Source organism: Amaranthus tricolor, chromosome 11 (genome assembly GCF_026212465.1).
Source record: "Amaranthus tricolor cultivar Red isolate AtriRed21 chromosome 11, ASM2621246v1, whole genome shotgun sequence".
Classification (NCBI taxonomy): domain Eukaryota; kingdom Viridiplantae; phylum Streptophyta; class Magnoliopsida; order Caryophyllales; family Amaranthaceae; genus Amaranthus; species Amaranthus tricolor.
The window spans coordinates 24,703,154-24,719,631 of NC_080057.1; the positions used below are offsets into that span (position 1 = coordinate 24,703,154).

The window sequence follows — 16,478 nt, forward strand, 5'->3', positions numbered from 1 at the left end:
TTCGTATAGTAAGTTGAATATGTACAATCTTATTCATGTAATTGAAAAAGATTATTTTTACTTAATTTTTAATTGTAAATACCACATACTATTTCACATAAATAAGAACCGCTGATTAAGAAGAAATTTAACTTCTCAACAAAAAGTGTAAGAGCAATGAATTAGATATTAGAAAATTTGAACAAAGAAACATTGATGTGTCTTCTTCATCTTTATTATTACGTCCAAACGTAATTTATTGATCATACAAATTTACTCCCAACTTCCCAAGTATCTTTTAGATTCGAAACTTTGTACAAAAGTTAAGAAATTGTAGGATCATTTGAATTGTGCGGCTGATAATAAAGAAGATATTGAAACATGTAGAGGAGAGATGTAGACATTTCTCTAAAAGAAATAAAAGTGTGGCAAAGTTATAGAAACAATGAAAGTATAATCAAAAAATCCTCAAATACCATCACCAATTAATTCTCTTATACATTCATCAACAAGATCATCATCAAAATCTTCCCAACAATCCATTCCAACATCCGTCACCGGAAAACACGCCTTACTTTGCACACTACTTGTTGATGACACGGCCACATTTCTATCATGATCATCAAAACCATTTAGTTTTCGCTCTTTTCTTTGATGAAACTGAGTCGGGTGACACTGACTCGAACCATAACCAATTGGAATAGATGAAACATACGATTCATCGAGCACTTTTGCTCTTCTAAAATTAATTGTTAACGGACCCTTGTGCGCCCTGAGTCGAGCAGGTGCACTAGGGCGACCGGTTAACTGTTGCACCAACGCTCGAAAATTCGATGCATCAGCATTTAACACCGTAACAGGTGACCTTTTGGATGCCCTAGACTTTCTCTTAGATGTTGATTTATGAGCATAAGTATGACTATTTGTGTCATGGAATTCCTGTATTTGATGTTGGTAATATGGCCATTCTGATTCACTTGAATAGCAGGACATTTTTTTTATGTATGTTGGAACTGTTTGTTCTTGTGTTTTTTTAGGTTAACATTTAGTGTTATGAACCGAATAAATGTACTTATGTACTAATAAATCTACATCATATGTACATATATATAGAGAGAGTATGTAAGAAGGAAGTCAAAGTCAACGGTAGAGTAAAAATACAAAATTTTATGAAGCCATGTTAATTTTTATTATTTTTCCTTAGTTTGTAGACTAAAACACAAATAATTAAACTATAATACAAGTAATTTAATTTAATTCTAATGTGAAGTAATTTTTTTTTATTCAAAGATAGGTTGGAGAATTTCTACAGATGAGACCACGTCACCTTAAGTTTTTGATTCACGTCCTCACACAAGAGTATATAACATACTTGAGGAAGGGTGGTTGAGATTGGAACTAGTGACCCCTTGTCATGTTAGCTTCTGAAACCACGTCAAAGAGTCAACTCAACCAAATGATTTAACTGATGGTTAAGGGTTCAACATATGTTATATACTCTAACATGGACTTTGTCACAAGTGTCAAAAGTGAAAGTAATCAACTACTATTCAGAATCTCAACATATGTTAAATAATTATTTTTAATTCAGAATAGGAAATTCTTTACAGAAAAAGAGGAGGGAAAATAATCCTTATTGTAGGCGATAAGAATCAAACCTTAATCACAACGGTGAAAAGAAAAGTTTTTGATCAGTAGTTAAACCCATGAATCTCAATATCAATTAATATTAAAATCTCATAATTACGATCGAACACATTACACATATTCAGAATCACCCGTGATGTTTGACTTTGACTAGTGTGTTTGACAGTGAGGGTTTGACGATACTTCCTGGAAACTGCATGTGTTAGATTAACTTTCTTAATATTTATCAAAATCAAATGAGATCATTTTTATGACTTTTATCTGTTCTACTTTCTACGTGTTTGAAAATGGTCTTAGTCAAAGAAGTTGTGCACAACTAATTAAGTGAATTTTTATTATCACCCTTTTGTTAAATTTTATATTTTATTATATACTCACGAAAATTGCATTATTTTTTTAGTTTATTTCATTAAATTTACGGTATTTTAATTTTTGTTATGATCTACATTTTTTCTTTAATTCTTATCTACGTATTTAATTTACATTTTCATTTCATTTACACATTTTTCTCATTACCTGCATAAATTTATTTATGTCTCATTTTTCTTTGTTCCCCTACAAATACTTATTGGATAAATATGATAGGACAACAAGAATATTTTTTAAGTTAGGATAGAAGAACAATGCCTTGTGCATATGAGTTCTTTCTTGGATAGCAAGTTTATGGGATTTGAAGGATTGAAAGAAACAAGTAATACTAAAGAACCAAAAAAAAAAAACTAATGCAAAATGGATTATTTGAGATCAGGGATGACATACGGTAAAAATAAAGTATTGGAATTGTTGATATCGATATATTATACTCCCTTCTATTCACTTTAGGTGTCCTATTTACTTTTGAGACACTATTTATTTATCACTCTTAAATTGCATTTTATTATTAATATATAAGTTAAAACATAGTCATGTGAGATCTTATTTGATTCTTTTTGATGTAAAGATTATTAATATCAACATTTTATAATTTTTAATTATACATAACTCGATATATTAAGAATTAAATAAGTGCATTGGATAGAGTGCATAAAGTAAATGGGATGAATAGGAGAAAATATATGGATATGGATATGGTTAAGATTTTTGGGAATTGAGAAAATATGTACTTATTTTTTTATTTTTAATTATGCAAATATTTCTTACTCCTTCACACATACTCCCTCTCTCTCATGACATTTGATATATGTTTTATTTTGGTCTATTTTATGGGATTTGTTACATTTTCTTTTGTAGTTATCACTCATAAGACTCATTTTATATTTTTAATTCTCATTTAGTTATTTAACTTATTTTTTCATTTAGTTTACACATTTTTTTCACTTTCCAACACGAGATATAAGGAGTATTAATTATCTTTTCATATATGACCAGATTCACTTCATTCATTCTTTTTCTCTATTTATTCTCAAAATTTCATCAATCATGAAAATTTACCACATTTGCAAATACGACTATTTCCAGGAGAAAAACAAATACTTTCTATGATCAGATATACTTGTTACATTATGGTTATTGCAACTATTCATCTTCTAAGCTTTCAAGCTTATTTAGTTTTTTTATATATTGCGATTAATGTATAAGAAAAATATAATCAAGTGAGATCATATTTTCATCGTCTAATCGTACACTTTTATAGTATTATTTTTATATTTTTGTTATGCATAACTTAAGATATAAATAATTAGAATAATACATTAAAAAGTAAAATATAATAAGTATAATTAAAAAATATATAGGAGTATATAAAAAGCTTTAATTATAATTGTTTCCGTGATGAAACGAGGAGGTGCAAGAGACACTTAAAATACTTGAAGTGGAAGTGTTATTAGAGTCAACGGTCAATGAAATGGAAGTGAGATGTGATCCTTCCGCGGAAGTGACCTGAAGTCCTGCAACAACACGTTAGCCTTGTCCGGGGGTGATCTCCCGAAAAACCCCTCCGACGCTCAAGTCAGATTGGAGATGAGAGATCGATGAATCAACGATAATAAATTGAATGCAAGAATATAGATATCAAGATAGTGATTGTTTGTATTTAGGTAGGTTGATGAAGATGGTGGTGAGTAGGGATTGATGAAGTTTCGGTATAATATTTATACTTCGGGGGTAAATGATGTTGGCAGTCTCTATTTATAATGTTGGAAAGAGAGTTATTTCTAGGAGAAAGTAGGTCATCATGGGTATGATGGATAGGAGTGGATAGTTATTTTAGGGTTAGGGAAGTTATTGACTTGGTGACCAAGCAAGGCAAACGAAAAGTTGTAACAGTCTCTTGGTCAAGGGTTATCAAAATAATATCACAATGATAATTAATTAAAATAAATAAATTTACCATAACAATAATGAATAGTGAGTAGGTGATGTTATAAGCTTGCCTCGTACACACAATATAACCTAGTCTCCATACTGAAAAAAATAAAGAAAATTTCCGATGGTATATAGGTAAGGATAGAGATGGTATAACGCGGGTATAAGACACGTATGTATGATCGTATGAATTGTTTTTAATATTTCGAAGAAATAGCCAACGTATAAATAGTGTAAAAAAATTAATAAATAAAAATGTTAAAAAATATATTAATTGAGAAAATGGGAAAATATGTGAATAAAATAAAAAATAAGTTAAATACACGAATGAATTTAAGAAAAATTGTAGATCATATCACAAATAAAAGTACAAATTACTATATATTTCCTCTGTTTCAAATTAGTCGTAACATTAGTAATATTTGCACTATTTATTCATCATTCTTAATTTGTAATTAATTTTTAATCTTTTAAGTTAAAACATAGTCAAGTGAGATCTTATTTGATTTGTCTCGAAGTAAAGATTATTAATATCGAATTTTTTATAATTTTTTATTTTACATAATTAAAGATATTTAAGATTAAATTAGTGTACTAGACAACGTAAAAAAGCAAATATTACAAGTAATTTGAAACAGAAAATACGTATCTCACAAAAATAAATAAATAATTATTTTATTATTTGGGTTGATCTTTTCCTACATTCAACTTCATAATTAGAGTACAAGTCAAAGTCACAACTTCATTAGCTTTTACTGATTCTAATCCCAATATAGATTGACGCTCATTGCCCAAGCAAATATTATTTATAGAAGTATTAGTATTAAGTTCATACTCACAAACTCGTTTGCTTCATTTGACCACTAATCACATGAATAGTTGACTCTATAATTTCAAACTTTTATTTATATTCCCATCCTTCCATTCATTTGCTATTTTGACATGTTTCACTTATTTTACATCATTTTTATTTATTATTTACATTATATATACATTTTAAATTTCATTTAATTTAATCTACACAATTCATACTTTATTTCTCGCAAAAAATCATATATATATATATATATATATATATATATATATATATATATATATATATATATATATATATATATATATATATATATATATATATATATATATATATATATACTTCCATTTTTATATTGAGAATTACATTATTTATATTTTTTTTGAGTTAACATTATTTATATTTATATATATATATAATATAATAGTCACTATACTTAAGATAATATTATTCTACACCATGTATAAAAAAATAGTCGAGTAAAGTTTGCTTTGTCTTCTCAATATATATTTTCACAATATTTAAATATATGTAATTTAATTATGCACAATTAGTAAATATTTAGAATATGATTTCAAAATATAAAATAAATTTCAGAGTTAATTTGGTGCATTAAATAGTGTGAAAAAGTTCATATAACACATAAAAGTATTAATTATTAAATAAAGCAGAACATTCCATTTTCCCAACTAAGCAAAATTTTTTCAAATAAAATTAGTAGATTCTTTGTCAATAAGACAATTGTTTTGGAGTATGATTTTCAACATTTCCATAAATCATTAACTTGGGGATAAAGGATATCCTATCTCCTACCTTAAAAGAAGGGTATAGAATTGATCTTTATGTAGACTATAAAAATTAAATCCCTATTACAAGACGGAAGAATTTCTAAAGGGTATTTGATAATTACATTATTTATTTATTTATTGGTTAATTTTTGTCTTTTATGCTTGTTAAAAAGCAAAAAAAATTGATAAACAACTATTAAGAAAACTAACTTTTGAATTAAAACCAAAAAGCTACTCATAATATCAATTTTATTGGCTTTTAACCTATTTTTTTCTAATAAATAGCTAAAAAGCTAAAAATTAAAAAATAATTTTATCAAACATCTCTGTAATAACTAGTTTAAACAGTTAATAAAACCAGCCAACAATTCCAGTCAAATAGATCCAACCCAATATCTACTACCTCTAGTCCTCTACCCTTAGAAATTGTTTCATCAACTAAAAACTCTCATATATCCTCGTCAATAAGACGGTATTCAAAAGTCAAAGACAATAATGAAGAACCACAAATTCAGTAAGAAAAGGAGATTTGATTTCGTCTAATTACTTCAATTTGACAAAGTCATCAAGGATGAGATTTGCTGATAATACAGTAGATTTCAATCCAATGCAGGCGGTGATGTTTCTTTATCGACAAGAAAGCATCAACACGAAACAAAAATGATGAAAGATGTTACAAAGATTACCATTTACACATTCATGATATCGAAAATATACAAAACTCGAGGGTGTCTATAAATGATCAAACACCGCACATTGATTTAAACGCTATGTTGACGTTATTCCTTCTCGTGTTTGATCTCTATTCTACAACTATTTCAAGTATACTTGTCAATTTCGGTTTTTTGTACAACCTAAGAAGTAAAGAGGAGCAAACAACACTGACGGAAGAGAGAGCCATGCACGCACCAGCAACCCAAGGAGGCAATTTTAGTTTCAACGAAGGGTAAAAAACGCCTGCGGCAACTGGTATGGCAATTAGGTTGTAAGTCATGGCAAAGACGTAGTTCATCCGGATACGATTGAACGTCTTTATTGACAGATCGATGGCTGTGATTACATCTTCCAAATTATTTTTCATCAAGACATAATCGGCAGCCTCAATCGCAACATCTGTTCCTGCACCTATGGCCATTCCAACATCTGCTGCAGCAAGAGCAGGCGAGTCGTTGATACCATCACCTACCATTGCCACCACATTTCCATCTTTCTGTAATGAACAAATTACTTCTGCTTTTTCCGCTGGCATCACTTCAGCTCTTACATCATTTATGCCCACCTGCAAGACAAGTACTTGCCACGCTCAGGCGCTTAGCTTAAACTCAGATTCCAAAAGAAAACAGAATTTATAGGCAAGTGACTGAGATTCAAGATTGAATTCACAATTTGATTTGAACGACACAATTGAACAAACGTGTGTTTACACTAGTATGCATTGTCGGCCAAGCAGCAAAATACTTAACGTTGTACCGGTGTAACATGATTCACCAGTTAATTCGCTTTACCTAAAATAGCCCAAAACCGACCATAATTCGCTTTCTTTGATTCGCGATTCGCAAGGAGATTAGTGAATCATGTGACAGTACGTTATACCATGCTTTAGTGTAGGAAATACTAAGCATCAAAGAACTGGTTTATTCCATTAGATAGACAGGCATTAACCGTATTGACACAACTACGCTCCAGATTGCTCTTTCTACCACAATAATAGCCATGTGGCTAAGATAATTGCTTGATATGTATTGAAAATTACTACATAAGAGTGAGAAGATCAGTGAGATCAGTCATTACCTCCTTGGCAACGGCTCGAGCTGTTCGCCAGTTATCCCCAGTGACCATGACAGATTTAATGCCCATTTTACCAAGGCCCTCGATGACTATAGCAGCTTCTCTCTTCAGAGGATCAGCTACTCCTAAAACTCCAATTACAACATCATCAGAGGCAACAAGTATTCCTGTCTGTGCACCGTCTTCTAGCTCCATCAAAAAAGTTTCAATAGCTGTAGATATTGTCACCCCATTTTCGGACAGAAGCTTTCGATTTCCAATCTGTCATTCAATATATTATTAGGAGTTAAGAAAAAATAATACACACGTCCTTATATCAAACATATGAAGCCAATTGCAAGAAGTCACAACTAACCAGAATATGTTTTCCATCAATAATGCATTGCACTCCTCTTCCGGGGACAGCCATGAAATCTGAAACCTCTAAAAGCCATCCAGAATATTTTGAATCCTTTTCACTCTTCTGTGAGTCCTTCGTTTCAGAAGGCTCAAAGAAATGAAAATGCCGGGCATATTCAAGCACTGCTTTTGCCAAAGGATGTTCACTACTAGCCTGCAATATGGGAAATTTATAAAATTACCATAAATATATGTATACGGAGTTATGTCTAAATGTCATAAGTCATACAGAAATGAATAAAAATTTTCTATTAGTGAAACGAAGCATCCCCAGACATTAGCAGAAACTCGAAATTTGAAAATCTAACCTGCTTTGTCAAGAATAATACAACATATAATGCATTCAATCACAGATCAAAGTAGATACTAACTTGTGCACTTATGGACTTATAATACATAGTTATTATCAATCATACTTCAAAACAAGTACTATTTACCTCAGCTGAAGCCACCAATCTAAGAAATTCTCCTCGATCCATTGCAGTGAAAACTTTAGCAGTGGTTACAGTGGCTTTTCCCTGTGTTAAGGTCCCCGTTTTGTCGAATATGACATACATAATTTTTTGAGCCCTTTCCAATGCATCTCCTCCTTTTATAAGCACACCGTTTTTTGCACCAACCCCAGTTGCAACCATGACAGCAGTAGGTGTGGCCAAACCCAGAGCACATGGACATGCAATTACCACAACTGAGATTGCAAACATCAAGGCAAACACAAAATAATTTCCATTTTCTGGCAACCAACTTTGTGGATAAGATCCTGCCACTCCAGCAATGTACCTGAGTAGAGTAGCACAAAAAAAGAATTGACAATCAGAGCTAAGAATGCTTTAAATATACACAAGTAATGAACCAAATGAAAAGAATCAGAAGAACTTACCAGCCCAATAAAGTCAACAATGCCAGAACCACCACAGTGGGAACAAATATGCTTGCAACCTGCGAGAAATGATGCGGAATATTTAGAAGGATAGAAGAATCACAAGGTTTTAAAATTTTATTATATTTTTTTTTATCTAAGATATGGAAATATAAAACAACAATCACACCAATCAATGTGTGATTTGGTAATAAATTCTCAACTTAATTAAGTTAAGTAATATAATTAATGCTTATATATAGCCCTTAGGGATGCATACATCATAACCCAAAAAAAATATTGTATAAAAAACAATCAGCAGGCGAGGGGATTGCATTCTAAAGGATCCTGACAGCAATCAGTCACTCACAACGACGTAGACGTTTATTGTTCGCACAAATATATCAACTAAACTTTTGTGAATTTGGGAATTGTACACTAAAATTCCAACACTTCATAATCATGCCACACGTTTTCAGAAATATAGTGACAATCAACCATAAATCTTCGACACCACAATACCAATACCAGCAGAATACTTACAAAGTCAGCAAACTTCTGTATAGGAGCTTTAGACATTTGTGCATTTTCCACCAGATTTATAATTTGACTCAGAACAGTGTCAGATCCCACTTTAGTCGCCTGAATATGGAGAACCCCATGCAAATTCATTGTGCCCCCAATCACATGCGAATTGACCTCCTTAGAGACTGGAACAGATTCACCAGTAACCATACTCTCATTGACATAACTTGAACCCCACATTACAATACCATCTGCAGGAACCTTAGTACCAGGGAGAACTTTCAACAGATCACCAGGTTGAATCAACAAAGCATCAATTTCTCGTTCCTCTAAGCCCTTTTTACCTGAGGAATAAAAACTAATCAATTATGTCTGTTCCTGATGGAGGTAAACTATCATAGTTCTTTTGTTTGAATTATAACTGCCTATAGTAAAATGGTCCGTCAAACTACGTGCACAGCTGCAGATGATGGTTGCAACCATGGGCAATTAGAAACAACTTTTGCATGTAAACATCCGACCCCCTCCAACTCCCCCCTCCAAATAAAAGAACCACCAACGGGGAAGCCATTTCGTGGCATGGGGTAATGCAATGTCTTGTTGTCAATAAAAACAAATCAATAAACCATACAACATCATTCAAATCAACCATACCTATGTCTTTTACAAGTAGCAATGCTGTTGCAGGTGCAAGTTCTACAAGCTTCTTGATAGCATCTGAGGTTTTTCCCTTTGCAAGACACTCCAAATACTTGCCCAAGAGCACAAAGGTTATTAGCATAGCACTAGTTTCAAAGTATGTCGGTGACCAGAAACCAGTAGCAGCGCCATACAGAAGTGCGCAAACAGAATAGAAATAGGAAGCTGAAGTTCCCAGTGCAACTAATACATCCATGTTTGTTGCTCCACGCCTCAATGCTTTACCAGCTGCTACATAGAAACGCTTTCCAATGACAAATTGAACAAGACTCACTAATACCCACTTCAGCAAATCTCTCATCAGGAATGGACCACATCTCAAAAGAAGAAAAGGATATAACAGAGGGACATGGGGGCAGACACGTATAAGAAACACCGGTACCTGTTGTTTGAAGATAACATAACTGAATGTATAAGTATTGCTGATAACAAAAGAAACAAATTGTCACTGGGATTTCTAGCCGTATAATGATGAGACATATCTACTTTTGAACTAGCAATAAAAGGTTAAATAGTGTATTCTCTCAAAATTCAACAGGAAATATTAATATCTGGCATTAGCTGCTTGTTTGAATTTACCATTAAAATACGCACATAATTTTATGGTTTACAAACACATAACGTTATCCAGCAAGACTAAACAGGTGATCAGAAGTCACAAAGTAACACGAGAAGAAAATTTTGGTCTATGAACTTGAAAATGGCTCTCAATACTTGGGAGTGTGTCACAACGTTAATTCGCAACATTTCGGGAAAAATAAGCTCCAGAAGAAAACAACACTACATTGAAGCTTGAGCTTTTCTTGATTGCACAAAGAAAAAGCTGAATTTCAGGTGAAATAATCCTTTCTTGAAGAAGAAAAGAGGGGAAAAAGAAAAGTCAAATAAAAGTTCTCAACGAATTGTGCACATATTCTTCAAATGAATCATGTCAAATAACTTTCCCCAAGTCTTATGAATATGATTAATGAAATAATGTTAAGCTTGCAAGCAGCTGTTGAAGCAAACGGATAATGAAAAACAACACAAACGTAAAAATAAAAAAAAAAAAAAAAGAAACCAAAGAGTGCAAAACAGTATGAAGGCAAAAATTAATCACTAGATTAGAAGGGCGTGATGTGGAAAATCATGGTCTCATTGAAATGCAAACCAGAGGGAATTATAGAAAAGGTGTAAACATAATGTTGAGGGTGAAAAAATGAATAGAAGCCACTGAACCGCATCAGAAGCCATATCAATATAGGAAAAAGGACAAGTGACCACTCATAGCATGATGTAAAATAATAATAGTCATAAGTAATGAAAGAAAGGCAAACAAATATAAAGGTTAAATATAGGAGCCACTGAGCTTAAGTAGAACCCTACAAAATCAAGTAGTAGATAAGTGATACATACACTAAGACAAAGACTGGATGTGAAAAGCTGGAACATTTTTGAAGATTCCTCCAAATCTTTAGAAGTCATTCGCACAAAAGGATTTCTCACACGCAACTTATATTGGCCACCACTAGCTTCCTCAATGCTGTCAACTAAAGACCGAGAACCAAGGAGTTCAGAATCAAAGCAAACTTCCAGCTCTCCAGAATTCCTATCATAACGGAATTGCTGCACCCCTTTTATATGTGAAAGCAAGCCTTCTAAAGACCGTGCATCCATCTCACCAGAAATTCCCACAACCTCTAAATTTATTTTTCCCTGTTCACTGCTCTTAACAAGTGAAGCCTCAAAGCCAGCATCTTCAATAGCATTTACAATGTCATCCTTGCTGACAATAGATGGATCATATTGTACTTCTCCTAATGAAGTTGTTAGAGAAACCACAGCTCTGGTCACCCCTGGGAGCTCCCTCAAAATACCTTCAACAGAATTTACACATGCAGCACAAGTCATTCCTCCTATGTTGAACTGCCCCGACAAAGTTTTATTTGAGACTATTTGAGAGGAATTTGGCTCAGGCAAAATTTCAGCCTCAAATCCAGCATCTTCAATAGCAGATACAATATCCTCATCCTGCAAAACAAAAAGGAGACAAACTTTACCGCACCATACATCCAGCACTAAAATATCAAGCCCCATAATATAATCATCATCTAAAAGATTTAGGAACATAACAAACATCTTCATCATTCAACTAGTAACTTTGTCCCTATAGTTTTGTTTAGAGTTGGTGGGTCATGTTTCTACCCACCTTAGGTGGACAAGGGAGCTGGGTAGAGACATGACCAGGAAACTTTGGCAAGTGGTAAACACTGCACTTAAGATTGAAGTCCAGATATGACACCAGAGCTGATCAATAATGTCTTACGGTCATTCCAACTACATTAGTAATCGGGATAACCAACTTTCTTTAACCAACCTCAAAGAAAACTTTAGCATCAGTCAAGAAAAACAAAAACCACCTGTCATTAGAAATAAAAGGAAAAAAATAGGAAACGCAAGGACACAGATAAAATGGCAGTCTTGAAAACTGAGATAATGGACAGTTGTTATCATCCCAGAAACGGTGTATTTTGGAATACTTTCGCTGAAGCATCTCAGGACTGACTCAAGCAAAAGCTCTACACAAACATGATAAATTATGATAAAGACATGTATACGAAATTAAAAACCAATGCCGATTGACGACGCATCTAGCTTTCCAAAGGATAAGACTTAAAAATACATCATAACTAGAAATGTTATAATAAAAACAGATAAGCTCAAGCATAGACCTAACAAACTTAATCTGTAATAAAAAAATTGTTTACTAGCAAATTCGGATGCATTAACATAGAAGGAAATCTGTTTTACACAACTAGCCTCAAACTTCTCATCTGAAAATAAAATTTAATTCAAGTGGATAATAATGAAATAAGGATCTACATGAGGGGAACCCTGTAATCGATTACTGCATAGAATAGCTTTTTTTGGAACTTTGCATAAAATATTGTACGCGTTTTCAAATCTCAACTGACCCCTTTGAGAAAAGATGATTTTATGAAATCAAACTCCATGTGAGAATAAATTAGTCCTACGCCACTGTAAAATAGCTTCACTTTTGTCAACTCATGGTTTGAACTTTGAAGAGGTAACGTCAATAAATAGTAATATAAACATCTTGAGCCACAAAAAAATTGGATGCACATCACAAGCTGCAGCCAAACACCTTTTCAACAACCAATTGCATGCCATTGCATGAACATTAATATCAAGCATTTCAGCCAATCTTTTCTCACCACTTAGATACATACTTTAAACCTAACAAGCTGAAACCAATTCAATTCCACCAAATAAACATCAAGTGTCTTTTGCTTACAGAATCTTATAGTTAACATAAGGAGGCAATAGTGCTTCAAAGAAATTTCAGTTCAGGAAAAAAGTTTCCCCCTTTGGTTGGATTGTTAGTTTGTGCATTCTAGTACGGGGGCATAAGTTGACAATTAGCACTAGTTGCATCAGTCAATGACCGTGACAGAGATCTTAAACGCTTCGATATGGTATTGTGTTTAGCTTCCTATGCTCAACAAATCACAAACATAGGACACGCCGGACAGACCTATGGTAAAATTTGAGAACAGCTGCCCCTTCCCCATGTTTACATCATTCTAATAACCCTGATCATTAATATTTGTGCATTAGGTTCATTTTAAGCATAGCATAATAATAATAAGTGAAATTCCACATGGTAGCATCCAGTTTTCATGAAACGCCATTGGTAGCACTTTTGTTAGATTTTTCCGCATGGTAGCATCCAATTTATGCACTATCTAACAGTCGTAGCATTTTTTGTTAAATTCTTGTTAAAATCTGTTTAATTCATCATTTTGTAAGATTTTTCCACATGGTAGCATCTAGTTTTTGCTCTCAAATGTTTAATTCACCAATTTAACTTTTAATTCACCGATTAATTTATCAACGCCCTTTAATGCTGTAAGAATTAAGTAGATATGTATTAGTGCTTGAAATGCACCTTTTGAACTTATGAAATGCACTTTTTTTGAGCTTATAAAATGCACCTTTTGAATTATTTATTAGTGTTTGTAATGCACCTTTTGAACTTTATAATGCCAATAATTTGAACGAAGATAAAATTGTTACAACATTTAGTGACGTTGATACATTAATCGGTGAATGAAAAGTTAAAATGGTGAATTAAACATTTGAGAGCAAAAACTGGATGCTACCATGTGGAAAAATCTTACAAAATGACGAACTAAACAGATTTTAACAAAAATTTAACAAAAATTGCTAAGGCAGTTAGATAGTGCATAAACTGGATGCTACCATGTGGAAAAATCTTACAAAAGTGCTACCACTGGCGTTTTATGAAAATTGGATGCTACCACGTGAAATTTCCCTAATAATAAAGCTACGCTTAACAAACTCCAAGTGAAGATCCTACCACTATACCAATTCAAGCCTAAAATATGCACACCAGTCCACACCTGAAACCAACCTCTTGCAGTAATATTTGGTAAAATTAGCCTACATTACACCTCTACGAAAGACCCTTCTTCCCACACCCTTGCTCTGCGATTACGATTTATGCATGGGGCTATTTTTTAATAATTTGAACTCATAAGTACAGATCAACAAAGATCAATGTGCCTAATACCTATATTAATCTCCTAATCCGAACATACAGCATAACTAGGTCAATACGCCCGCTAACACCCGGTCAAATCAAAAGTAACATTTTATGAAGCAGTCACCATCAAACCCTGAACTCTGATACCAAGAGTAACCATACCCACTTCACTAAGAAAATCAAAAGATAATTCAATCAATATTTTAACAAAATCACCTTTTAATTAGGGTAGCAGATAAAGCATGCAAGCTGCAAAATAGCTTAATATAATTAAAATTGATGTTAAGATTAACAATTCTAACATTAGGGACAATCAAAGGAAACTCAAGATCCAAAATCAACATTACAATACTTTAAACTCAATAAATTCCAACTTCCCTCCATTTAAATACAATAGTAATACCTAAACAAATAGAAAACAAACCTTGATTAAAGCAGGATCAAAAACAACATCAGCTTTATTCTGTAGCAAAGCAACAGAAGCTTTAAAGACGCCATTAATGGAAGAAAGAATTGATTCAACAGAATTCGAGCAAGCTGAACAAGTCATACCACCTATGCTGACTTGAATTCTTCTGGAATCATGATTATTACCGTCCTCCAATTCAACAGAATCATGATAATAATCAAGTAAACGAACATCTTCGAAGTTTTCAGTATCGGAATGATCATCAGTGAAGCGGGAAGAGGTTAATTGGAGGTTTTTGGTGCTCGGCGCCATTGACGGTGCCGAGCAAGAATTGAAGAGAGAGAGAAATGGAGAAATATTTATTGAAAATAAAAATAAAATTTAGGCGAAAAAAAAAAGAGGGAGAAAAGAAAGGATTTAACGAGAAAAAAGTTTGACGAGAAATGGGAATGGGTCGCCGTTGTGGAATAATGACTAGATGGTCCATTTCATACTACTATTATCTCCATTGTTGATTGTTGATTGTTGATTGTACTACCATATTTGGTACTCCTATTTTGTACTACATATTTTTTTTACTCTTCTTTTTTTAAAATATTTTTTTTACTCTATTTTGTTGAATTTCTTCTCTTATTTTTCTTTGTAGATCTTTTTCGAGCCAATAAATTCTTTTATTGTATTTTCATAATTTAATGAAAAAATTATCCTGAATAATTCGAACTTTCACTGATTTTCCTACAATAATACGAACTTTCAATTAACCATGAATAATACGAGCTTTAATACATATTTCCCGCTAGCATACCTGACCGGTTCTTTAGCCGGAGAAACGGTAAATTCCCCATTTCTTCATTATGCTAGCGGGAATTATGTATCAAAGTTCGTATTTTATTCATAGTTAATTGAAAGTTCGTATTAATGTAGGAAAATCAGTGAAAATTAGTATTATTCAGGATAATTTTTCTTACTTAGTTTTATTAGCCAAAAAAAAATTTTAAAGGAATGAGTAAGTTTACCGGTAACAGGTAAAATGGTATGCCAGCGGGAAATATGTATCAAAGTTCGTATTATTCATGGTTAATTGAAAGTTTGTATTATTGTAGGAAAATCAGTGAAAGTTCGTATTATTCAGGGTAATTTTTCCTAATTTAATCATATTTTTCATGAGTGAGGTATAATGGGTACAATTATAATGATGATGAGAACGTGAGGACTACAAGAGGTCAAGAGGGGGCAGTGAGAATCAACTCATGAATTTTATGTGGAGAAAATGGTAATTAGTTCAACTAATAAAAGACTTGATTCTCTTTTAGTACATGTAATATGAGTGTATTATAATTGAAAAGTTATGAGTTGGAGTCTTGAATAATTTTAGGAAAAATTACCGTGAATAATATAATATTTTGTTAATTTCTCTATAATATTACCAATTATTAATTAACCATGAATAATAACAACTTAAAGGGGTGTTTTCTAAGAAAATCCATAACATATTAAAAATTAAACTATAGATAATTATAAGACAAAAAAATTTGTGAATTAGTTAATAAACTAAAGTTGCCAAAAATTTGTATTATTCACGATAATCTGTCCATAATTTTATTGTAGAATTATAGGATTACTTTACATTTGTTTTATTTTGTTTCTTTTGACTTTAAAATACTAATATTGTTAGCGATTTTTATTACAAATTTTTGTGT

At 32.3% G+C, this 16,478-nt stretch overlaps 2 protein-coding genes across 2 annotated transcripts; both read right to left on the bottom strand.

Annotated features, from left to right (window-relative positions):
- On the bottom strand, positions 1 to 1,051 carry LOC130827687 (uncharacterized). Its single transcript, XM_057693491.1, has one exon. The coding sequence runs from the start codon at positions 970 to 972 to the stop codon at positions 448 to 450; it is 525 nt and encodes a 174-aa protein (XP_057549474.1). The 5' UTR covers positions 973 to 1,051; the 3' UTR covers positions 1 to 447.
- A 4,848-nt stretch (positions 1,052 to 5,899) lies between these two features.
- On the bottom strand, positions 5,900 to 15,275 carry LOC130827688 (copper-transporting ATPase RAN1-like). Its single transcript, XM_057693492.1, has 9 exons — positions 14,794 to 15,275; positions 11,198 to 11,812; positions 9,758 to 10,184; positions 9,122 to 9,447; positions 8,600 to 8,658; positions 8,157 to 8,499; positions 7,676 to 7,873; positions 7,324 to 7,581; positions 5,900 to 6,811 (listed from the first exon to the last, which is right to left on the bottom strand). The coding sequence occupies exons 1-9, from the start codon at positions 15,088 to 15,090 to the stop codon at positions 6,335 to 6,337; spliced, it is 3,000 nt and encodes a 999-aa protein (XP_057549475.1). The 5' UTR covers positions 15,091 to 15,275; the 3' UTR covers positions 5,900 to 6,334.
- Positions 15,276 to 16,478: the final 1,203 nt, after the last annotated feature.

Bases quoted from the DNA above. Each gene is read 5' to 3' on its own strand.
- LOC130827687 (XM_057693491.1), bottom strand. From the start codon at position 972: ATGTCCTGCTATTCAAGTGAATCAGAATGGCCATATTACCAACATCAA.
- LOC130827688 (XM_057693492.1), bottom strand. From the start codon at position 15,090: ATGGCGCCGAGCACCAAAAACCTCCAATTAACCTCTTCCCGCTTCACT. The intron at 9,448-9,757 runs GTATGGTTGATT...TTTATTCCTCAG, and splicing joins GCTACTTGTAAAAGACATAG to GTAAAAAGGGCTTAGAGGAA. The intron at 8,500-8,599 runs GTAAGTTCTTCT...TACTCTACTCAG, and splicing joins TTGTTGACTTTATTGGGCTG to GTACATTGCTGGAGTGGCAG.